The sequence below is a fragment of the Hemicordylus capensis genome, chromosome 3 (genome assembly GCF_027244095.1).
Source record: "Hemicordylus capensis ecotype Gifberg chromosome 3, rHemCap1.1.pri, whole genome shotgun sequence".
NCBI classification, from domain to species: Eukaryota; Metazoa; Chordata; class Lepidosauria; order Squamata; family Cordylidae; genus Hemicordylus; species Hemicordylus capensis.
In genome coordinates this window covers 41,047,136-41,071,703 of record NC_069659.1, presented here as the reverse complement: position 1 = coordinate 41,071,703, position 24,568 = coordinate 41,047,136, and the positions used below count along the sequence as shown (strand labels likewise).

Sequence of the window (24,568 nt, the reverse complement as noted above, 5' to 3'; positions counted from 1 at the left end):
TTGACATGGGTGGTGGAGCATGAGGAAAGGTGCTCAGGTAAGTGGGTGACCATCTCCTAGACATCTATTTACAAAGCTGGCATAAATCTTTTGGGGACTGAAAATATCTTTGGACTCTCTCATATCTAACTTCAGAAATCTATTTCTTACCAGACTTCCTTCTAAGATTTAGAATGTATCTACAATGCAAACTCACATGGACACTCTTCAGTGCTTATCATGATAAAGCAGATGTAAGCATGTTCTTGCTTGAAATAATGAAGCCCCTGCTGTGTGAGAACTGTGTGAGAACACTTCAGGCCACTTGAATGTAAACAAGGAATGCCAGTAGGGGTGTGCACAGAACCGCGGAGCTGCGGTCCGGCACTGGGGTGGGGGGTTCCAATAAGGAATGGGGCGGCGTTACTAACCCCGGAGACAACCATGCCGTATTTCATTGAGCAATTGGGCGGCAGGATATCTCCCTGCTGCCTGCTTCATTCCCCGCTCGGCGGCTCCGTCCTCCTTATGTATTCAGAATCGGGCGACAGGATATCTCCCTGCCGCCCCCTTCAAAGCCCCGCTCGGCTGGCGGCCGCCCCCAAGAAGACCCCTGCTGCCCCCATGAAGACCCCTGCCACCCCCTTCTTGAGAAATCCCCTCCCATTGCAAGAGGGCGGCAGGAGAACTCCCTGCCGTTCCCTTCCCCTTTGCCGGTCTGGCTGCAAAGGGCTTCTTAGAAGCCCTTTCTTAGAAGCCCTTTCTAGCCAGACCGGCAAAGGGGAAGGGGACGGCAGGGAGTTCTCCTGCCACCCTCTTGCAATGGGAGGGGATTTCTCAAGAAGGGGTTGGCAGGGTCTTCTTGGGGGCAGCAGGGGTCTTCTTGGGGGCGGCAGGGGTCTTCTTGGGGGTGGCCGCAAGCCGAGCGGGGCTTTGAAGGGGGCGGCAGAGAGATATCCTGCCGCCCGATTCTGAATACATAAGGAGGACGGAGCCGCTGAGCGGGGAATGAAGCGGGCGGCAGGGAGATATCCTGCCGCCCGATTGCTCAATGAAATACGGCGTGGTTGTCTCCGGGGTGAGTAACGCCCCCCCTATTCCTTATTGGAACCCCCCATCCTCCCGAACCAAAACCACCCCGTGTCCGGACCGGTCTGGAGGCCTTTAGAATGGCCTCCGAACTGGTCCGTGCACATGACTAAATGCCAGACTACAGTGAAAGGTGGTTACCAACATATGTCTATAGGATCTATTTCCACCCCCTTAGAAACAGCTGCCTGAACAAGTCCATGCAATTGCTGGGGCTGTTTCCTACCCTCTGTATGGCTTACACTGCTAATACATAATGCAAAAAGCCTTTTTGTATTCCTGTTTGGCAATCTATTTCTCAAAGTCCATAAACCCTTAAGTTACACCTGACCCTTACTACTACTACTACATATATTTATATACGCTCTTCAACCAAAATTTCCAAATCGGTTTACATAGAAAAATAAATGGTCACAATAAGTGGCTGAATAGAACTTGATTCACCTTGCAAGCAACAGTGTGAGTGACCCATGGATGGAGTTTACTCCATTTTACTAGAGTCAAACATGAAGCACTGAAGCCTCCTTCTTTCTTTCTTTCTTTCTTTCTTTCTTTCTTTCTTTCTTTCTTTCTTTCAACAAATGTTTATACTGCCCAAAACTTATGTCTCTGGGCAGTTTACAATAAAAACAGTACAAATTAAAACAGAATTAAAACAATTTACTCCTGTAGTGACCAGCCTCCCCACCCTCTAAAGAGTGTAAACCCTTGTCTTGACTGACAGGGTGGCGAACTCCAGGGCTCAATCAATCAGTTTACCAGGTGAGTGGGACATGAGAGCTGCAGGTGGAAATTCTGGGGACAAGAAAGGAAGTCTTGGCAGAGAGTGGGGACTAGGCAGAGGGGGTGGAGAGGAGAGCTGGTCTTGTAGTAGCAAGCATGACTTGTCTCCATAGCTAAGCAGGGTCTGCCCTGGTTGCTTATGAATGGGTGACTTGATGTGTGAGCACTGCAAGATATTCCCCTCAGGGGATGAAGCCGCTCTGGGAAGAGCAGAAGGTTTCAAGTTCCCTCCCTGGCTTCTCCAAGATAGGGCTGAGAGAGATTCCTGCCTGCAACCTTGGAGAAGCCGCTGCCAGTCTGTGAAGATAATACTGAGCTAGATAGACCAATGGTCTGACTCAGTATATGGCAGTTTTCTATGTATGTTTCCTATGTTCCAGAGATCTGTCCTGGGTGCATGGAGGACATGCAGCAATGGAGTTTTTTCTGCAGCAGGATGACTGTAGATCCTTGTAAGACAGGATTGCAGGAGGCTTGATCCTCATCAGGAGTTTGGTGAGTTCAAGGACAGGAAGCCAGCGATTTTGCTTCAGGAATTTAGGCTAGGGAAAGAGCGTTTAGTCAGACTTCACATCAGGAATTTATATTTCTTTGGGGTGTGCTTTGCATTGTCCCAAATATCTGTTCGTTGCACATGAGTAACTAAGATTTCAAAGTGTGCCACCTCAGAATAACCAGGGGTGGTTTTGAAGCATTCTTGTAACCAAGTAAGTATTTTAAAGTGTTTCTAAAAGGCTAAAAGCCTCAGACAAAAATAGTCTGTAGTAACTGAATAAAAGTCTTTTCCTCTGTTCTTTACTTTTTACAAGCCTCCAAGTGTTGGTTATTAACCCGGCAAGAGAAGGGGTGGGGTTACAAGGGGGATTTCTCTGGTGCAAAACGTGTCTCAATGAGAGCCTGGCCAAACTAACAATTAACTCCACATGCAAGCAGACACCTGGGAGAGCAACTGGTTTTATTCTTGCCTATTAGGAAGGGGGAGCCGATTGTTGTTTTTGCCCAATACCCAGTTACAGAGGGACCTTTGTCTAAAGCACGCAATCCAATGGTCCAGTTCTCTGCAAGTCTTAGAGTGCTTGGTGGCAGCGATATTAATCAACCAGAACTTCTGGGTTTACCAGAGTCTTTTTCTTAGCTTTTCTGGGTTTGGAAAGTTAAGGATTTTTAACTTTGTGGGCAGCTTCTTTGAGTACACTGTGGAAAGGACTCATCACTGATAGGAGTCATTCCTGAGCTAGCTGACTGAGAAGGCTGCGAAAAGCTGGTTAAAACTGGTTCAGCCAGTTTACTCATTAACTGACCTGAGTCAGGAAAGGAAATTTTCCACACACCAATTTGCCACAACTCCCAAACACCATTTACTGTGGGGCGGAAACAGTTTTCACTCCCAAATACCATTTACTGGCTTCAAAATATATGGGGGGGGGGATTTTATATTTTGGAAAGAGGTTTCAAGATACTGTTCAATTTCTTGAAGTCTGCACTCCAATAAAAAGAGTTCTTAGATGGTTCTCTTAGTAGTTTAATAGAAGGCATAACTTACAGTCTGTTAGTTGAATCATTATGTTGAATGACTATCCCACTTCCAGATTTGCCTTGAACTTCAAGTTCAACTAACAAACTAACTTCAGTTCCCTAGATATAGAACCACTTCTCAAATCACATTACTGTTCTTTATTGCCACTATGGATGGATTCATGCTGAAGTCTAACTGAGCCAGGATCATTCCACTTTCATAGCCACCTTCTCAAGGGACTTGAGTTTCTGTACTTGCAATGTAATCTGTTCCCATGGCAATGATACTTGGTTACACTATACCCTTCAGACTTCAAGAGGTCAGTAGTATGTGGCCTCTTACTGAACCTCTTTATAATGCAGGTGAAGATTAGTCAGACCAGGTCAAGGCAGTATTAATCTATGGCCACCTTTCAGATTAAGCAGTTATCAATGAAGGCTTAGTCTGGGAGGAACATTCATCTTTTTCTGACTGCAAGCTTCCCTATTTACTGTAAATGCTGCACCTGTGGAAGGAAATAGTGTCTCTCACAATTGCCCAAGGTGTGTAAGCTACCACAATTAAGAAATATATTTCCAGTTGTCCTCACATGGCAGCCTGGACCATCACAGACCAAAAGAGACTGGGACCAATTTTTATGCTTTCCATCTTCCAGTAACCACTGGAAGGAACCATAGCAGTAAGCACTGGAGAACTGACATTCCATTCACGGTGATGATTTGATTGATTGACAGTTCAATTTTTATACCACCTTTCATAATGTATCTCAAGGCAGTTTGGATGGATAAAGAAATCCCATTCTATATCTCCCTGCAACTCACCATAATCAGAAATTCAAGTGGAGGATGACTGAGGGGAGCATGAATGCAGGGTGATGGCATTCAAGCACCATGTAGGGCCACTTACATCATCCTACAAACATTTCAAAATGCGTGTTAAGGAAGTAGCTGCAATATCAGAATAACCTGCTGAAACTAAAACCTTCTTCTTCCTTCACCACAGCTCATCCATCTTATACACACATCTCACAATTCTGACATTGCATATGCCTGCAGCTATATTTGGGTTACTTCCCTGCACAGATTTTTTGAAACATATTTCAATAACATTTGTAGTACTTGCAATCTAACTAAAGCCAGTGGTTGCACAAGCATAGCTGACGTAATTCTGTCATGAGAACTTGTAAAGAAATAGGTAACACTCAGAGACTAAATGAAAACATCATAATAAGGTGGTTTAATCATGCATAGGTTTTCATGGAAAACAACCCACTTCATCAGATGCTGGGTTGATACTGGAGAAACACAATAAAACAGGCAGTTGAGAACATAGCATGGGTCTTGTGGTAGCAAGCATGACTTGTCCCCTTAGCTAAGCAGGGTCCACCCTGGTTGCATATGAATGGGAGACTAAAAGTGTGAGCACGGTAGGATATTCCCCTCAGGGGATGGAGCCCCACTGAGAAGAGCAGAAGGTTTCAAGTTCCCCTCCTGGCTTCTCCAAGATAGGGCTGAGAGAGATTCCTGCCTGCAACCTTGGAGAAGCTGCTGCCAGTCTGTGAAGACAATACTAAGCTAGATAAACCAATGGTCTGACTCAGTATATGGCAGCTTCCTATGTTCCTAACATGCTAGAATTCTTAAAGGGACAGAAGTTAAAATATATCAAGTGCAATCCTTATAATGTGACAACAAACCATAGCCTCTGTTTAATCCTTGTCTAATGCAGTAAAATCTTCTAATACAGTTTTTAAATATTATTTATTAGTCAATATGGTTCCCAGAGTAGATCTTTCTACGTTTCAGGTCTATGATACAGAGACCCTGCATGTTAAAGTGTTTGCTGACAGGTTTCTTGGTGATCTTATTTTGGATTTCAGACTTATGCCCATTCAGTCTTTCTCTAACGGACAATCTTGTTTGCTCTATATAAGTGGCTGATGGGCATTTGATGCAAGATATTGGCCAACATACGGTAGCTAAAAAGGATGTATAATTCTGTCATCTAAAAGATATGCCACTGTATATTTTTGTGGAAAAAGCTGCATATTATTTTTTGATAGAACCATCATCATCACTTGCAGATGCCCCAGAGTATCTGAATTGTGTAATTAAACCTACATTTGATAAAACAACTTACCAGAAGCTCTGCAAGGCCTTCTTGTTTGTGCTTCCTTTTTTATGATGAGAGTTAAGCTTGTCATTAACCTCCATGGTCATTTTTATTTGTTAGAGGATAGGTTATAGGCATTTTATCATGCCTTATAATTATATCATTATGTAGGTTTTATCATGCCATTGTATTAGAGAGTTGTTATTCACTTCAGGACCTTGGGATAAAGCAGGTTAAAAACTGAACTGGAGGGCTGAATTATTAAAAACCTGTAAATCAGGAAAAGTGCCGTGTTAAATTTCAAGGCACAACAGATCCTAAACTTGGCCTGAAATCATATGCACACTTATTTCCAAGTAACTACATCTAGGATCTAACTGCAAGACTCGTAGCAAAGAGTTCAAGGCCTAATACAACCCAGAATCAAGAGTACTTACGCCCACTGAAATAAACAGGCTTAAGCGCACTTAACATACTGTTGGATTGTGGCTCAAGAATGTGAACAGCCTTGAGCGGTGAAGCACCTCAAACCCTTGAATTAGTAATGAAGCTGAATTTCCAAATTGAGTAAACAGGGTTCTTAGACAAAAGACAAGTCCTGAGAAACTGAGTAATTGCACCCTAAAATGCAATCAAGGCAAGCTTTAAGACAGCTGATTAAATTTGGCATACCAGTGCCCTTTCGTCTGGACAATCCAGCTTAATAACAACTCCCCCACCTATATATTCCCCTGCTCATATCTCCACAATAGACGTTCTCAATTATTTACTGTTCTTGAATATTCCTGTCTTTGCAACCCTGCTAGAAGACCCCAAAAGGAAAAGTCTACATATTGTGTATGTGGCAGGGGTGTGTGTGTGTTTGTCAACCCAGACTCTGACTCAGGGGAGACAATCTTGTAGGAGGAAGAATGCACCCAACTGAACACCTAGTCCCAGCCAAACACTGTTTTAAATCAGAAGGAGGAGGAGGAGGAGGAGAGAGAGTCTCTCAGAATGAGCCACACCTTTTACATTGTGTATGCTGTCCACTGCAGTCAGTGGCCGTGGCCTAGCCTCAAGGCCACAAAAAAGGAAGAAACTGCATTCCTTATTAACTTGAAAAGGAACACTACATTAATCCTAAATAACAAGGAACAGTCCCTTGAATTAGGGAACAGGTGGGAAATCTACATGGTGCCCCCCAGTCTGCAGTAAAGGACATAGCCGCAGACCCTTGCTTGTCTACCACTTTGGCAGCACCTTTGTAGTCAGGATCTTTATATCTCTTCAGTGAGATCCAGCACCCTAGCTTCACTCATGAAACAGCAGACTAAAAGACAGGTATAAAAGTCGCCCTTTACTTTCTCTCACTCACCTTTTTTCCACTCTCTACTCAGATTTCATTACCCGCCAACTACTGCTATCCAAGCCTCCACTTTCCCCCTCTCCCCCATTTTCTTCTCTCTCTCCCTAGGAGCTTCCTTCACTCCCCATGTTAAGCAAGGTTACCAAATTCATATTTTTGCATTGTGCTTCTGATCTCTAAAAATAAACATTATCTCTTATTTTTCAAAAGTCACTTCCTCCAAGTCTGTTTGCTCCTCTGAGGTACTCTTAACATGTCACTGGACCATGATCAGTATGTAATTCACACTTGCAATTTTAATTCTGAGTAATTTCCCCATTTTGGTCTCAATGCATAAGTATACACGTGTGCCACACATGGTAACATTTGCTGGGACTTAAAGGTTGAATTTTAACCCAAAAGGTGTTTTAAAAGACTAAGCTTGGGAAATAACATATAATTTTGCTCAATAAAATGATTTATAAGAAATGACTCAGACAAAACATTATACTGATTAATAGTGGCTAGCCATCAACATAAAATTCATATAGACTCCGTTTTGTTTGTTTATTCATTCTAAAATGTGTAACCCACATTAGCTCATAATGAGTTCCTGACATGGCTTACAATATAAAATAATGACAATATAAAGAGAGAGAGAAATAAAACCACCATTAAAATTACACAGTAATCTATTGTTTGAATCAACCCAACCATCATCAACAACCAGCAGCAGAAACCCTAACACTCACCAGTTCAAGTTCTTCGTTAAGAGCTTTCCGAATAAAAGTTTTCAGAAACTTCTAAAAAACTAGATGGGGATCCATCAAGTGGGCTTCTCTGGGATAGGAATGCCAAAGACAATTAACTACAGCTGAGAAGGCCAGACATCTCAAAACAAGGATGCACACACGACCTCTTCAGCAGATAGTAAGGCAAAAGGGGTAATATGCCTTCTCGAACCTATATATCCAGCACCAAACAAAACAGTAAGGCTGTTATCACGAGCAGCCAAGCATTCTCCTTTCCTTTCTCCTTCATTTGGGCTTGGTTGCCTGTAATAACCACTGGGATCTACGTGGATCCCAGCATTGCTGCGCCACCAAACCCAGCTCTGTAACCCAGATGTTAGCCAAGGTTGTGTGACCGCTCAGGCTTCTTGCACTAACTGGTCAGAGATGGGTACCTACAGCATCCGTCTCATGAGGGAATCTCCCAATGCAATGCACTCATCACACAGTACACTGTGGGATTCCCAGAGGTCAGGATGCATTGGCCCAGCCTTCAGAAAGCCGCACAACCTGCAGTGTTCTCAGGGCCAGATTATGACATGCTAAGGCCGTAAGCTACATCAAGCCTAAAAGGTCCCATAGCATCAAAGGATCCTGTAAGAACAGTACATTGAAAAATTGGGATCGGGTCAACTGATCTAGGGAACATGGGATCCCAGAATCAAATTGATCCTGGATCAAATTTCTGATCCAGAACCAGACTTTCAAATATTTGAGCCTTGATCTAATGAAAATTTCGAGTAAAAATTTTGAGTTATTTCTGCACAGATTTATAAAAGTATACACAATATAAATATATATTTTGTCTAACAGAACGATAATGTCTATTATAGAGCCTGTTTTTCCCTTTCTCCTTTATTTTTCAACTATGTAAAATGTGAAATGTGGTCTTAAAAAAAAATTATTCAGAGGCCTCTCATAGTATGAGGCTCTAAGCTGTAGCTTACCTAGCTTGTGCCTAAGTCAGGCACTGAGTGTTCTAAAGGATGATAATGTCTAATCTTTTAGTCAAATTGGTACCTCTGCACAATATGCTGGGTCATTTTAATCCACCAATAAATATTTCATAAAGTCAGCACACTTATTTTAGATCATGAACCTCCTGAAATAGTACTTTGGTTGGAAGAACAGAAGTGCTCCACACACATTGCCTGAGGGAAGACCTGAGGGACTGCTTCTTGAATTATTGATTAGCTATATAAAGTACACCCAACTCTGAGAAAAACACAAATCAGAAATCAGAAATCTCTGTGGCCCTCAGGGACATATTTCCTGGTGACACAGGGAACTTCTGGGGGAAGGAGGGGCCAGCAAAAATAATCACCCCTTGTGCCATAAGCACTAGGCATGTGCCCGAAATGTTTCGGAGGCCATTGTAAAGGCCTCCGAAACATTTCGGATTTGGGGCCGTTTCGGCGCCAGTGGGGGTAGCGCTTTAAGGGCGGGGGAGGGTGTACTCACCCCTCCCGCTACATTTCCCCCGCCGGGCAGCAGGGAGGAACGCTGCCACCCCAAGGGGCTTAAATCCGACAGCGCGCCGGTGGGGGAAATGTGGCGGGAGGGGTGAGTACACCCTCCCCCGCCCTTAAAGTGCTACCCCCGCTGGCGCCAAAGATCTCCGTGCACATCCCTAATAAGCACTGTGGATCTGATGAAACAATCTGAAGCAGAGAAGCTTCTTCCCAACATTTGGGAGCATAGTTAGTAAGAATGCTGGCTGTTGTTTCAAGTTCACCCACTGGAGAAAAGGCTGACAAAAACTCCTCCACCAAGTTACACAACTACTAAATAAATATAACATTGCAAGAGTTACCAAAGTGGCTGTGTGGCTCTGGTTACTCCTCAACAAAATATTGAATCATGTTTAATTTCTTTCATCTTCATGATGATATCACAATGTCCCATATGTCCATCCTTTTTTAAAACGAGCCAGGTCTCACGACCAGTGAGACCTGGTTTCAGGAGCTCAGCAGGGCGGGAGGCCTGGATGGCCGGATCGGCCGCTCACACAATTGCCAACTCCATGATGGAGCCAGCGGGGGCTGGGGGGAGTGGGGGCCAATCAGCCCCCGGAAGCTCCACCATGCCCTGCGCAAGTGCGCAGGGCATGCTGACGAGACCTCCGGAGCAGGGAGGCAGCTTTTCGCCTCCCCTCCAGGGGTCTCCTCGTGAGTAGCCGCGGCGCAGAGCCTCACTGCAGCTACTGACGATAAAAAATCCCAGGTTTGCGGAGCGCTCGTTCCACAAACCCGGTTTTAGGGGAGGACTACTTGAGTGGGTTACCCACTCAAGAACCACCACGCTCTCAGCCAAGCCCGGTGGTTCTCACAACTGCAGAAAATCGGGCTAGCGGAGGCTAGCTCGATTTTCTGCAGTCATGTGAATAGCCTCAACAACTGATTCTAGAATGAGGTAGGGATGTGCATGAAGCGCTTCGGCACCTCTAAATCGAGGTGCTGAAACGCTTCGAGCTGCCCCAGTCAAACTGTTCCGGCGGGCGGCAAGCAGGCACTTTAAATGAAGGAAGGCAGGTCTTACCTACCTCTCTGCCGCTCCTCCACCGCCCACTGCCATAGTGCTGTCAGTATTAAATGCCGTGCCGCTGCAGTGCTGCTCCCAGCAGCCTGTGGGCAGTGTTGGCACATAAATGGTGTCTACACATGTGCAGATGACATTTGCATGGTCAGCAACACCATGCTGACCATGCAAATAGTGTCCACACATGTGCAGATGCCATTTACATGCCGACAATGCTCGCAGGCTGCTGGGAGCAGCACTGCAGCCACGTGGCGTTTAATACTGACAGCACCGCAGTGGGGCAGCGGGTGTGTGTGTGTGTGTGTGTGTGTGTGTGTGTGTGTGTGTAGGAGCGACAGAGGGGCAGGTAAGACCTGCCTTCCTCTTTTTAAATCACTGATCTCCACACACCCCAGATGTGCACAAAACACTTCATGTACATCCCTAGAACAAAGTCTTGTTCCAAATCCTTACCAGGCCTACCTTTTGAACAGACTGGATTCTAAGCAAGACTCTTACAAACCAGAGGGGAGGGGTAACTATTCCAGACCAAAAGCTCAACACCATTTAACTGAATACTAAAAAGCCTGTAAGACAGGAGTCAGATGGATGACATAGGGAGGAGTTTCAAGCCTTGAGGCTACCACTGAGAAGGTCCTGTCCCATATTTCCATCAGATTGCAAATTGGGCACAGAGTAAGGCCTCTGCCAATAATCTTAGTGGATGGGACAGGCTTGTATGATAGAAAGGTATCCTTTAAATACCTTGGTATAAAATAATGTAGTTAGATCTAAGAGCTAATAGAATGCTAATATGCTTGCTTGTGTCAAAATAAAAGCTTGGGGACAGGGAAATGTGAGAAGAGAGTGATATACCCAGTTCAAGTGTTCATTAAGGTAGAAATGAAGGCAGGGGAGAGAAAATGGGGGTTGTACCTGCTGGCCCACCCCCAACCTCCATACATTAAAGGATCCCATGTGCACACCGTGTAGGCTCATACAGCCAAACTTATGCAGGCTTTCGTACATATTATCCTCACAGTCCATTTTTCCAGAGTAAAAAGCATAACAGCACAGAGGCTCTGTGCAAAAGTTCTGATAAACACAAGGAGATTAGGAGAAGGGCCAGGGGGCATAAGCCAAATCTCACCCTCCATTTCCACCCAGAATGAACAGCAGTATAGAAAAAAGGGAACTGGCAGAAGAGAAATGAATGAAGAAAAGCTGTGATAAAGGAAGCTTTGGGTTTGTTTGTTTATTTAAATTTTTTAAAACACAGGAAAGGAGGGAAGGCACAGTCTTGGCAGAAATGCAGTTTGAATGTCACAGATAGTCAGTATTGCCCTCAGGAAAAGCTGGTTTAGGCACTAGGAAGCTTTGGAGGAATAGGTCACACACTCAAGTCACCTGACCTAAAGTACCATAAGAGAAGGGCACGGTTAAGAAATATGCATCACACATCTATTTCCCTTGGTATTAAAAAAAGGGTGTGAAGTATTTCTGTTTTAAATAGCTGAAGTATAAAGAGAAGATGAGTGCCCTCAATACTTCAGCTATTTAAATCAGAAATTCCAAATTACTGTCATGCAGTTTGCCCCAATATCCTCTAAAGACCACATCTGTCACAATTTAAAACATTTAGCAGCAATGGCTTAATGTTAATCACAACAAAGATGTCATAGCCTCAATCACCACACAGCCTACATGGGTACTTAAATAGGGTTCTGGAATGTGTTTGGTTGCCATTTTTGCACAAATAATACATTTCATTAGTTTACAGAAAAAAGTAGCTCCACAAAAAAAGAGAGCATGGATTCTTAGCACAGTGTTTTAGAACTTGCTAATAAAAACTCTCAGCTCTTTCACTGCACAATACATATCACAACTAATCAAAACTTTCTTTTGTATTAAGTCCTTTATTATTTTAAATCAATATTATAATTCCATATGTCTTTGTTTATTGAAACCCACTGCTACTCTTGTTCAATCAGTTTGAAGAGCCAGCGTGGTGTAGTGGTTAGAGTGCTGGACTAAGACTGGGGAGACCAGAGTTCAAATCCCCATTCAACCATGATACTAGCTGGGTCACTCTGGGCCAGTCACTCCTCTCTCAGCCTAACCTACTTCACAGGGTTGTTGTGAAAGAGAAACTCAAGTATGTAGTACACCGCTCTGGGCTCCTTGGAGGAAGAGCGGGACATAAATGTAATAATAATAATAATAATAATAAACTAAATCATTTCCTACAGATCCAGCTCCAGTGCAGAACAGGATTTTAAAGCATGCATTCCAGAAGCATTTGTGTTAATTTGGCTAAGTAAAAAGAATTAGTACATGAAGAACTCCTACATCCTTCCCATGTAAGACTTCAAGTGAGAGACTGTCATAATTAAAAAGCAGAATCTGGATGTTCTTGCTCAACCACACATATTATAACACCCTCAACTTTTTAAAAGAGCTGTAAATGCCAAGCACATTCTATATAAAGCCAAAATGCTATTTTTCAATTGCATACAAGTGTTTTCAAAATAGTTAAGGGATTCTATTTATACTATTACAGAGTCTTACAATATTCTACAGTGTCACCAATTTTGGACTATGCATACACATTGATCCTCTTTTAACGAAAGATCTTTTCGTTTTTGACAAACACAAAGAAAAATGTTAAGATTAAGAATGTAAACAGTAACTCGCTGACAATGTCCTACCTGGAAAAAGAGAAGGTCTTTTCTTAGGGCGCCTTGGGTGGATAGGTTCTAACTTCCTAATATTTCTTTGATATCTTCCTTTAATGTTATTTCCCAGGAGGAGTTCTGATGGTAGACTACTCCGTCTCAATTTATAATCACTTTGGTATGAATTCAGTTTACATTTAGTTCTAGAGTGCAGATTATTGTCATCAATTGCCATTCTTGCATGTAAGTAAAGCTGCACCCAACATAAAAACAAAAAAGTGTAAAAAATAAAAATAAAGAAGGGTGAGCTTCAAATAAATCAGAGATCTATTTTACAAATGGAAACAGTCAGCAACCATTTTTGAAGCTCTCACGCTTAGCCCAGCACTTGTTTGGTAAGTTTAGCAAGTGCATGGGCGTGGATGAAAACAGGTGTAGAATTACTACAAAGCCCCGCCTTTCAAAAGTCAAACAGCCCAGGGGAGGAGGTATAGAGAAATCATTAAAGCTAACAAAAGGTTTGTGGATGACTGGAAAGTTTCAGCAAACTTGAGACTACTCAATACTGCCTGCAAAAAGTGAAAGCATGGTTCAAATGGGATACTGTCATTCTTGTTTCACTGTCAGCAGTTTTAATTTCAGTTCGCTAAAAATTGATTGACAGACCCAACTAAGCAAAATGTTGCTACATTCTGAAGAAATTAAACTGAGGAACATTTTGAGTAGACTACGTGGACATGGCAAATCATTGTGTGCTATTGTTTAGTTGGAGGTAAAGCTTGTGCAAAAAAAAGTGCTTTGAAACAAAATTGTTTTGACATGAAAATCCACAGGTGTTTCTGCAGATAAAAAAATAAGAAAAGCTGTAACTGAAAGCAAGCATGCAATGCTGGGACAGGACTGCATTTTAATAATAATGTAAAAACGACACACACAGCTTAGTGGTTTGTAAAGTCCAAGGCAGCAATGCTGCAAATCTTAAATCCTACTGATATCAATGGGATTTAAGCAGCCAAACTCCAGATTGCAACCTCTGTGTGTGTTTGAGACGTTAATGACCAGCTTTTGTTTTAATTTCACAGCCACTTAGACATGCATTTTCCCCATGTGTAAAAAAACACATTTGCAACAGTATTTGCTGCAGTTGCATATATATACTTTTCAATTTAAAAATTCTTAAAGCAACACACACATACACTTTTCAATTTAAAATTCATAAAGTGGTTTACTAATAACAATAACTAGCTGAACCTGCACAGAGCATCTATGCACTAGGACTTTGTTGCTCTCCTTGCCCCACCACCACAGCCCCTGCTTTATTGCTCAGTGTCAGCCCACCACTCTCTCGCTCACTCGCCCCCTCCCCGCCACTCACTCACTCATCCCCTACCCGCTCCTCTTCTCTGAATATGGAATCCCCACTGCCCAATCACCATGGTGCTTCCACTCTGTTACCTCCAATTGGTAATGCACTGTGTGGGCGGGGCTTGCCATGTACAACCTTAGCGTATTAGATAGGTAGGTAGGTAGATACGGTTTCCTCTCCCTAAAGGACTCACAGCAGTGTTATTTCTAATTTCTTTCATCTGTGTGCGGAATGAGTTTTGTTCTGAGCAGCAGTATCAAGGCAGTGTGTGTGCTTGTGCATTCAGAATGGGGTTTTGCTGATTCAATCTGAGCAGGATCTAAAATTAACTAAGCAGACATCAAAAAACTTGTGAGTGGGAACACTGGCTCACAGTCTAAAAAACAAACACCACCACAGGAGAGGAAGAACTAGAAATTACCTATCTGAAAACCAAAATTATGGTGCTCCTGAAGAAATTTGTGCAGCATAAGTGGCAAATGGATGGCCAAGATATAGAACAAGTCAAGCTCTATAAGTATTTAGGCGTGGTTTTCCAATTTAATGGTTATTGGCGAGCACATCTACTCCATGTTACACAAGAGGCACAAAAGAGTGCAATGGCGCTCATTAGATTCTTTTTCGGGAAGGGAGGTGGTTACATTCCCGCTGCAATTCAAGTCTTCAAAGGGAAATGTTTAACCCAGTTACTATATGGAGCCCAGCTGAGCAGTTATAAGGATTTCCACCCCCTAGAGTTTGTACAAACCAAATTTATTAGAACAATCATTGGGGTGCCAAGATGGACGCCCAATGCAGTGTTAAGGCTGGAACTGGGGTTAGTACAAATTGAAGCACATGTGATGTCTGGGTTGCAAAGATCTCTTATTACTTGAAATTAAATCTTGGTCAAGCAGGCCTCGCACCTCTGGTCCTGAAGGACAACTTTAAATCTACATGGAAAGAGGGAGTTGAGAGGAAATTAGAAAGTTACGGGCCAAGTATCTCCATGTTGGTCTCCTTAGGGATCTTAAAAGCCAAGGAGATAATTAGGCAGCGGATTTGGGACATAGTGGCTCAGAAAGACAGGGCCCGAGCTAGACATTTAATTTTCCTAGGTAATGCAACTCACCCTCTAGACCAGCTAAATATTTACATGAGCTTGTTCTTGCTAAATCGAGAAGGGCATTTGCCTTGGCAGGCTTGAATGCGCTGCCCTTAGCTCTCTTAGAGGGTCGCTACCTCGCTATTCCTTTTGCTCAATGGTTATGCCCGAGTCAGTCAGGAGCGGTTGAGACAATTGATCATATGTTGCTTCACTGTTTATTTTATAGAGATATCTGGCTAGCAATTTTGTCACCTATTTTGTCTAGATTCCCACGTAGGCCAATTGTCCTGTTACGTGTCTCTCCTTTTGTCTGACAGTGATATTAATGTTTCCTCCAAGGTGGCAAAATTTTGCCACATTGCAAGCTGTGTAAGGAAGCAATTGGTGGTCAATGACCAAATTAAAGATTCAATTCCATTCCTCCACCACAAACTATACACCAGCAGCCGCCACCTTAGGGACCTTGTGCTGGGGTTGAAGAGGGCCAGTTGCTCTCCTCCTGCTAAATAGAGAATCACCACTTTGAAAGGTGTCTCTTTGCTCAGTTAGCAGAGATTACCACTTGGCTACCAAACAGGATAATGTGAAGGCAGATAAACAGGCCACCTGATACTGACGTTATAAAATATGTACTATATATTCCATGTTAAATTTAAATATAGGAACACAGAAATTTGTCTTATACTGTTTATAGACCAGTATTGTCTAAACTAATTAGCAGTGGCTCTCCAGGGTTACAGAAGTGAGGGTCTTTCTGAGCAATACCTAGAGATGCTGGGGACTGAACCTAGGAACTTCAGCATGCAGAACATCTACCATTGGGCTACGGCCACTCCTCTCATCTTACAAAGTAGAATGCAAGATACCGAGTGAAAGCATACATCTTTCATTTCTGATATCAGATCAGTTTCCAAGATCAAATTTTAATCCCTTCATCCATAAAAGCATGCTGAATAGAACTGGGATCTTATCATCACTAACAGAAGCTTGTAGTCACAGCTACCATGATGGTGTAAATTTAAGGGGAGCCACCTAATGGCACAGTGGGGAAATGGCTTGGCTACCATGCCAGAGGTTGCTGGTTCAAATCCCTGCCGGTATGTTAAACACCTATATCGGGAAGCAGCGATATATGAAGACACTGAAAGACGTCATCTCATACTGTGCAGGAGGAAGCAATGGTAAACCCCTCCTGTATTCTACCAAAGAGTTCTGTGGTTGCCAGGAGTTAGCACCAACTTGACGGCATACTTTACCTTTAAATTTAAGGGGCATTTTATCTGCAGGTCCTGCAAGGCACAACTAGGAATTCACATAGTCTATTAGTTATCAGATTTAAAACAATTCTAATTAACATATGTCAGACAGCAGTATTCAAACAAAAGCTCAACAAAAATGTGAGTGTGTGGGGCACTGGGGACACAAATAGTTATTCTTTTCCTCCCACTTCCTGTTCTTCCTATCCTGTTTCAGTCTACATCTCCCAGAAAGCAGGGCTCTCCAGGCATTACTATTGTAGTATATATTCTGTCTTTTAAAGATTAGGTTGTGTTTGGTTGGGTATGGTTTAGCTTTCTGTTTTCTAAGGGCAAGCTGCCCAGAGTAGTTGCAATCTTGTCTGAAGAAAGAAGGCTTCTAAACCTACTTTGGACCGGGTCTCACAATCAGTGAGACCTGGTTTCCTCGGGTGAGCAGGAAGTCCTGGGCGGCCGGATCGGCCGCCCACACAATGGCCGGCTCTGTGACAGAGCCGGTGGGGGGTGGGGGCAGTGGGGGCCGCGCAGCCCCTGCAAGCTCCAGTATGCCCTGAGTGAGTGCGCAGGGCATACTGGGGAGACCCCCGGAGCCGGAAGGCGGCTTTTCGCCTCCCGGAGGGGGGTCTACTCATGAGTAGGCACGGCGCAAACACGCACCGCGGCTACTCATGATCGTAAAAAGCAGGTTTGCTGGAGCGCTTGCTCTGCAAACCTGCTTTTTACCAGGGGTTCTTGAGCGGGTTACCAAACCACTGGGCTCGGCAGCGAGCCTGGTGGTTCTTACGGTCAACAAAAATCGGGCTAGCCTCTGCTAGCCCAATTTTTGTTGATCTTGAGAATCGCCCCTTTGTCTCCTTCTCCTTCAGGCCCAAGGCCAGGCCAACAAAAGTGACTGGTTGTGAGTATGCCTAACACAGCCTTACCTAGCGGAAGAAACTACAACTATAACATAACTACACTACACAAGTTGTACCCTATCAGGAATACGGCTGGCTCTTAACATCTGGGCTTAAATTTATTGGTTATGAGGCATTTAGAGTTGATAGCATTTTTATTAGCTTTTAGGTTATCTGCTTTATAATGGTTTTGCTCATAGGCGAAACAAAGGTTGGGCAGCCAGGGCACGTGCCCTAGGTGCCATGCTGCCCCTCACCCGCTCCCCATTTCATGGATTATTTTATATATATATATATATTTTTAACCTGTAGCCCCTTTGGGGGGCTTCCTAAAGGCCGTGTGTGTGTGTGTGTGTGTGTGTGTGTGTGTGTGCAAAGGTTCCCCCTCCCTCCACCAGCCTCTTGGTTTACTGCTGCAGCCTGTCACGGGCTGATTTTCAGGCCTGTTCGGGTCCACAAAGATCACTGTGGTGGTCATTTTAGAGGTCGCCGCACATGCTCAAAAGGACTCTGTGAGGCCTGGCAAGGCATAGGACCTCACAGGGACCACTTGAGCATGTGCGGTGGCCATTTTTAAAAATTAAAAAAAGGCTGCTGAAAACAAAAATGGCCACCACACATGCTCAAATGGCGTCTGCGAGAGCCAAGTCCAGATTTTTCCCTAATCTAGGGAGTCAGAAGAATGCAAAGTTGTTGGCAAGGGACCCGAACATTTGAAAAACAGATATAAATGGCACAAAAGTAAGTGGACAAAACACCCCTTAAAAAGACAGTGTTGGTTTAATACCTTGTAAGCTGGCAAAACTGAAGCGTGGTGGGGAGAGGCAAGGAATAAAATGGAAATATTCACTTGCATGCTGTTTAATTCTCTATACAGAGCTCTATCTTTATCTGCATATTTGTCAAGCAATCTGATTATAAGGTTTGTGAGATTTCAAACTTGGAAAGTGCCTGCCTTTAACTTGTGTGGTGCTTAAAAAAAAAATTCACACCCAGAAATTTTGCATTTGCAGTGTATTGCCATCCCTGTGTTGTGCATACTGAGAAATGGCTTGTCTTTTGAAATAAGTGGTTAACGTGCTGCAAATTATTCCCTTCAATTTAGCTGAGTCATGTTTCATAAACCTGAAACAAAAACACACGAAATCAGACTATTTTTATTTATCATTTCTGTTGGTTTATTGATACTTGTAGCCTGTCTCACCTTGATGGCTTAGGAAAGACAGCAAAACCAGAGGTTTATCTAGGGAAAATAGTGCCTAGGGCAAGCACTGAAATTGCACCCCTGTCCAAACATCTGACACCCATCTTTCAGATAACTTTACCATAATATCAGCTCAAAAATACAAGTTCAGACGCTTTCAGGAGAAACAGGTTGTAAGCAACACACACATGCATACACACATACAACCACACATGTGGCATATATGTGCCAGTTGCCTTCCCAAGGAAACGCTGCACGTCCATGTGCTGGGCATGCCTCCATAGAGCTAAGCAGTGAAAGCTCTCTTTAGCAAATGCTCTGCCACTTAGCACACCTCACTACAGGTTGCTGCCTCCAAGAAATTCAGGGATGGGTTTTTTTCTGTCCAGACAGCTTTTGCCTTAAAGGGAGATGGTTGCAATGGGAAATCCTAGGGGCCCCAAACAATATTATTCATCAGCAACAATTGTCTTCAAAGAAAAATGAGAGTTGCATTGATTTTTTAAAAAAGACATTCTAAAATATAACTTTTTTTAGAAGGCAAGGAAACTTGAGCAAATCTACTTGGGATGAACAGGGTAGTATGACAGCCAAAACACTGGCTGTGTATCCCAAGAGACAGCCCAGTTACTCTGACATAATCCAGTGTATACATACAAGGGATAACAAAAATTCATGCATCAGATAAAGAAAGATAAAAAAAGGACAAATAATGAAAGCTACAGACAATAAGAACCAGGACCACAAAAGAGTGAATCCCTAGGTTACAAAGCACTAAAGTCATAGGACTGGTTTGGAATGTAACTACATATTACACTTAGAAGCTATTCACACGATTGCTCAAAACTGGGCTATGGGAGCCCAGCAATTGTGAGAACCCTAACCGGCTCCATTAACCTCGTTTATTTGATTGTGTCAGCCTGCAGCGACAGCTGACACACTCGGGGTGAGGGGGGGAGAGGGGAGGAGGTACCCCAGGAAGGCATCGTGAACTTGTGTGCACCACACGGTGGCACTCCCCGTCCCCCTTCCCCCGGAGCTCCAAACGGAATTGCAGCTGGGCGCAGGAGCGCCCGATCAGAGCAGCCGGTTGTCTGGGTTGCTGATGTGGGCACCCAACAACAAGCGACTGCTCGTGTGCAGGGAGTGCGGGTTAAGCCCACTCAAACCCCACCTGACGCTTCACACTCATTGTGTGAAGTGCCTCATTGACTGCCATAACTGAGCCTCAGATGCACATACTCCCAGCTACCTCTACTCCAATTGCCTCCATGACTTGGGGTTTCAGACAAGGCATAGAGATCATTCAGGCAATCAAACACTGAGGCTATTCTCATGACTAGCAAAAATTGGGCTAGGAGAGACAAGCCCGATTTTTGCTAATCGTAAGAACTACTGGGCTTGGCTGTGAGCCCGGTGGTTGTTGAACGGCTAACCTGCTCAAGTAGCCCACCCCTTAGCCAGGGTTTACGGAGCAAGCGCTCCGCAAACCCAGGCTATTGGATCATGAGTAGCTGTGGTGTGGCTCCGCGCCGTAGCTACCCATGAGGAGACCCCTGGAGGGGAGGCAAAAAGTTGCCTCCTGGCTCCGGGGGTCTCGCCAGCATGCCCTGCACACTCGTGCAGGGCATGCTGGAGCTTGCGGGGGCTGATCGGCCCCCGCTCTCCCCAGCTGGCTCCATCACGGAGCCAGCAATCGTGTGGGTGGCCGATACAGCTGCCCAGGGCTCCTACAGAGATCATCTGCAGGGAGACCTGGTTTAGCCCGCTCTCCCCGCAGTTTCGCCAAAAGCGGGTCTCACGAATCGCGAGACCCACCTCAAAGTGTTCTACCCAGGTTTGGGAGCTATGTGTGCTCCCAGTTTTTGTTTGCGTGCAACCAAGGTAAGAAGAACACCTGGGTAGAAGTAATTGTGTGGAAGCAAGATAGGAGGAAAAGCTATCCAGGTTTTCATCCTACCTTGCTTCCACACAACTGACAACTGGGAGCACACACAGCTCCCAAACCTGAGTAGAACACATTAAAGCTATTCCCACAATAAGGGAGCTTAGCCCGCTTCCCAGTGATCATGGGAACCACCAGGCTCGCAGGTGAGTCCAGTGCTCCCAAGGCGGCTAGCCCGCCTAATTCCCCCTCCTCTTAAATGAGGTTAACGCTCCATTAACCTCATTTTTTTGCTTGTGTGTCGCTGTGGCTCTGCAACTCACAAGTAGACCCCTGACCGGGAGGCTGCAGCCAGCCTCCCAGGCTCGGGCGTCTCTCCAGGATGCCTCGCGCATGCATGTGGGGCATCCTGGGACTTCTGGGGCCATGCAGCCCCTGATACCCGCAGCCCCCACTGGCTCCATGATGGAACCGGCAGTCAGGGGGGTGGCCGATCCAGCTGCCCAGGGCTGCACTTTAATTGTCTGTGGGGAGAGTGGGCTAAGTAATGGGCTAAGTAATGGGCTTTGCCATTACTGTCTACTTGGTGTGACCTCTGGCATGTTCCTGGCTCTGCAGTTCTGGCTTCGGACTTGTGCCCCCTAATGACTACTGCCCCCACAGCTCAGCTTCCTGAAAACCTCACCTACCCTGCCCCTACCTTACTTGGCAGCAGCATCAGTAGTGCCACCACCAATGCGGCTCCTCTCCTCCCCTTTCATTCATTCCATTCCATACCTTTTCAGAAGGCAAATGATGGAGAATAAAATGGCAGGATGTGTGAAGGAGTAGAATGGTGACCCCACCCTATGCCTTTTAAGGAGGCAGAACAGGAAAAATTGAAGGAACAGTGTAGAATCAGAACCCTAGCCAATTTTCCATAATGGTCAGCAGATGTTTCCTGATGGAAGTTGTTGGATACAGGCTCGGACTGGGCAACAGGGCATATTCCCAGTGCACCCCACCCACAAGGTGCCCCTGCGCCCCGCCGCACCCGGCAGCAGTGAATACTCCCACACTTAAGTACCCATTCTGCGCAAAACCCAGCACCCTCCCCACATACATTCCACCGCCTTCTCTGTGCCCCCAGTCCAGCCCTGGTTACTCCGGAATGTGGAAAGCCACCAGGTCCTGGGAGAACCCACCATATTCATCCCAGGTTTAGAGGTGGGGCTGAGGCAAGGGGTGTGTGTGTGTGTGTGAGGGAGAGAGACAGACAGACAGACAGACAGACAGGACATTAGTTTGCAGTTTTGGGGACAGACTGAAAAAGGGAGAGGAGGAAGCTGAGGATTGACTGACGACATCTTGGAGATTTGGACCTTCTCTCTAGTGAACTAATCTGGGGTCTGCTGCTTTGGAGCATACATACTGATTGCCTTCACCTTTTCTCTGGTTTATTTGTAAATAAATAAAATATTTCAAGGATACTATCAGTCTCCAGCAATCTCTCCTCTAAAGGAAATCAACATCAAGTAGCACTACCCGTGGAATTTGTCACTGCCTGGGGAGGGGGGGGGAGTGTAGAAATATGCTGCCATTTTTGTAATCTGTTGCTTTATTTATTTGTATTTTATTGCTGCTGGTAGTATTTTATTGTTTTGCACTTGAGAAATCCAATCTATTTTCTTGTGATTAGGGGAGATAATAGCTCACAATGTGAGCCTCACATCTGCACAACATCTGAACCATCAAAGCAAACACAGCTGCCATGCAGCATGTGGTCTGCTAGGTGCTTGGGAAAGAACCCTTTTGGCAATCTCAGTAAGGCAACAAGAACAGGCAGCTTCAACATCCCTACTGTGCTGCCATACATAGCTAATAGGCTGTATTCAGCTTGTAGATCACAACTTGTGTAGGCCTGTAATAGTTGTAACTGGAAAGAAAGCAGAATTCTTTTCTAAGGCTGGCTCTAGGTCCTGGCATTTCCCTCTGGTCTATTAAGTCAGGGTGCTCAAAGGTGGATAAGGATTTGTTATAAATTCACCAACATACCAGTATAAAATGCTGTTTATTTTTGAAGTGTTTAGTTAAAACAAAGACTACAGCTCATTTCAGCTTATCAGTAACTTCAGGCCAATAGCTCAGTCTCAGTTACCAGCATCCCTACCCTACTAGTTCCTAGTTAAGAGGCACAATTGTCCTCACTTCTCAGAATGACCATTTCAGAGACAAACAAATTTCCAGACTATATTTGAACCCCACATTTGGAAACCCCCTATGTATCATAAAAATACAATCAAATATATATCTTGGCAGGTACAGGATCAGACAGGCTAGGGAAGCTGAGCCAGTGGTAAAGACCCTGGTAAAAACTCAGGTTGCAGTTGAGGAGATATCCTGTTCTTGAGGGAGTAGTAGTACCCCAGAAGGAACAGGTGCATAGCTTGGGGGTACTCCTGGATTCGTTGCTGTTGCTAGAGGCCCAGGTGGCAGCGGTGTCCAGGAGTGCCTGTTTTCAACTCAGGCTTTTCCACCAGCTATGGCCCTTTCTGGACAGAGATAACCTGGCCACAGGGATCCATGCTCTGGTAACCTCCAACCTGGACTACTGTAATGCGCTCTATGTGGGGCTGCCCCAGAAAATGGTTCGGAGGCTGCAACTAGTGCAGAATGCAGCAGCAAGACTTCTGATAGCCACCTAGCTGGATGCACATCACGCTGGTCTTAAAGGACCCCTGCTAACTGGGCAAAGAGGCATCTTTTAACATGGTGCTTCTCTTTATTTAGCAGGGGGAGAGTAACTGGCCCTATCCACTCCCAGCACAGTACCTCCAATGACTCTTGCTGGTGTCTATCTTATGTTTCTTTTAGATTGTGAAGATGGACAGGGATCCATCTTATTTATTTATTATTTCTCTGTGTAAACCACCCTGAGCCATTTTTGGAAGGGCAGTATAGAAATTGAATAAATAACAACTGCACTGGTTGCCAATTTGCCACTGAGCCCAATTCAAGGTTTTAACACTGACTTATAAAGCCCTGAACAACCTGGGCCCCAAATATCTCAAGGAATGCCTTCTCCCATATAGACCTGCCCGTCAGTTAAGATCTGTAAGAGAGGCCCTCTTGGTAGTGCCATCATTATCAGCAGTTAAAGGGGTTGGGCACATGCGAGGGCTTTCTCTGTGGTGACCCCTAGGTTGTGGAATGCCCTCTCCTCTGAGGTGTGCCAAGCTCCGACATTGTGTACGTTCAGGAGAATGGTGAAGATGCACCTCTTTACCCTGGCCTTTGACTAGAGATGTAGTGGTTCTTCCCCTCTCAGGCACTGTATTTTTGATTTTATGATGTTGTATTTTAAATTATGTTTTATTGTAACCCGCTATAGGCCTTTGGGTACATAGGGCGGGCTAGAAATGTAATAAATAAATAATAGTGTTTCCAGTTCATCACTGAGATGCATACTAACATCCCCTTTCCACCCGTGCTTTTCCATGCTTTTTCTTCAGCTGAAACAAGCATATCATCACATTCCTCCATGGCTGCAAGGAAAAGAAATAGAACCTCCCTCAATTGCATGGCAAGCAGAGTAGCTTCATTAGTTACAAAATAAAAATTCTGATACACACACAGACCAATGTGCAAACCAGGGATATGGCTGAGTATACTTTAAGCTTGTGGTAACTACTCTGGGTTTTATTAGAACCCGAGAACTACCAACCACAGCCAGATGCAAAATAGTGGCTCAGTGCAGGGCAGATGTATATTTAGAATTAATGATCAGCATGTCCCTGGCCACATGGTCATACAGAGAATAATTCAGTACAGACATCCCTTGCCAACTGCAAGGGTTCAGTTCTGGGAAAACCTTGCGGTTGGCGAATTTGTGGTTGGGGAGCAATAAAAATGCATTGGAAACGGGGTTAGGGAAATCGTGGTTGGGAAAAGACTGCAAAATACAGTTAGAAATAGAAAAAAAAAAAACCCCAGATCACTAGGAGTCAGTAAAAGGAGTGAAAGGAACCCCTGAAAATGACCCTGGCACCCTAAAATGACCCCTGGCCCCCAGAAATTGCAAAAAAACAAACAAACCCCACTCAAAA

The 24,568-nt window shown here is 44.5% G+C and overlaps 1 protein-coding gene across 6 annotated transcripts in view; it reads right to left on the bottom strand.

Annotated features, from left to right (window-relative positions):
* FRY (FRY microtubule binding protein) overlaps positions 1-24,568 on the bottom strand; it is a 343,900-nt gene that overhangs the window by 259,580 nt on the left and 59,752 nt on the right. For 4 of the 6 annotated variants that reach the window (XM_053312379.1, XM_053312380.1, XM_053312381.1 and 1 more), the window contains exon 1: positions 12,823-13,039. The exons of 1 other annotated variant lie outside the window; for it this stretch is intronic. In XM_053312379.1, the coding sequence (XP_053168354.1) occupies positions 12,823-13,024 (202 nt within the window). In that variant the 5' untranslated portion in view covers positions 13,025-13,039. Of the gene's footprint in view, positions 1-12,822; positions 13,170-24,568 lie in introns of those variants that run through there. One more of the 6 variants, XM_053312377.1, reaches the window with a different exon arrangement.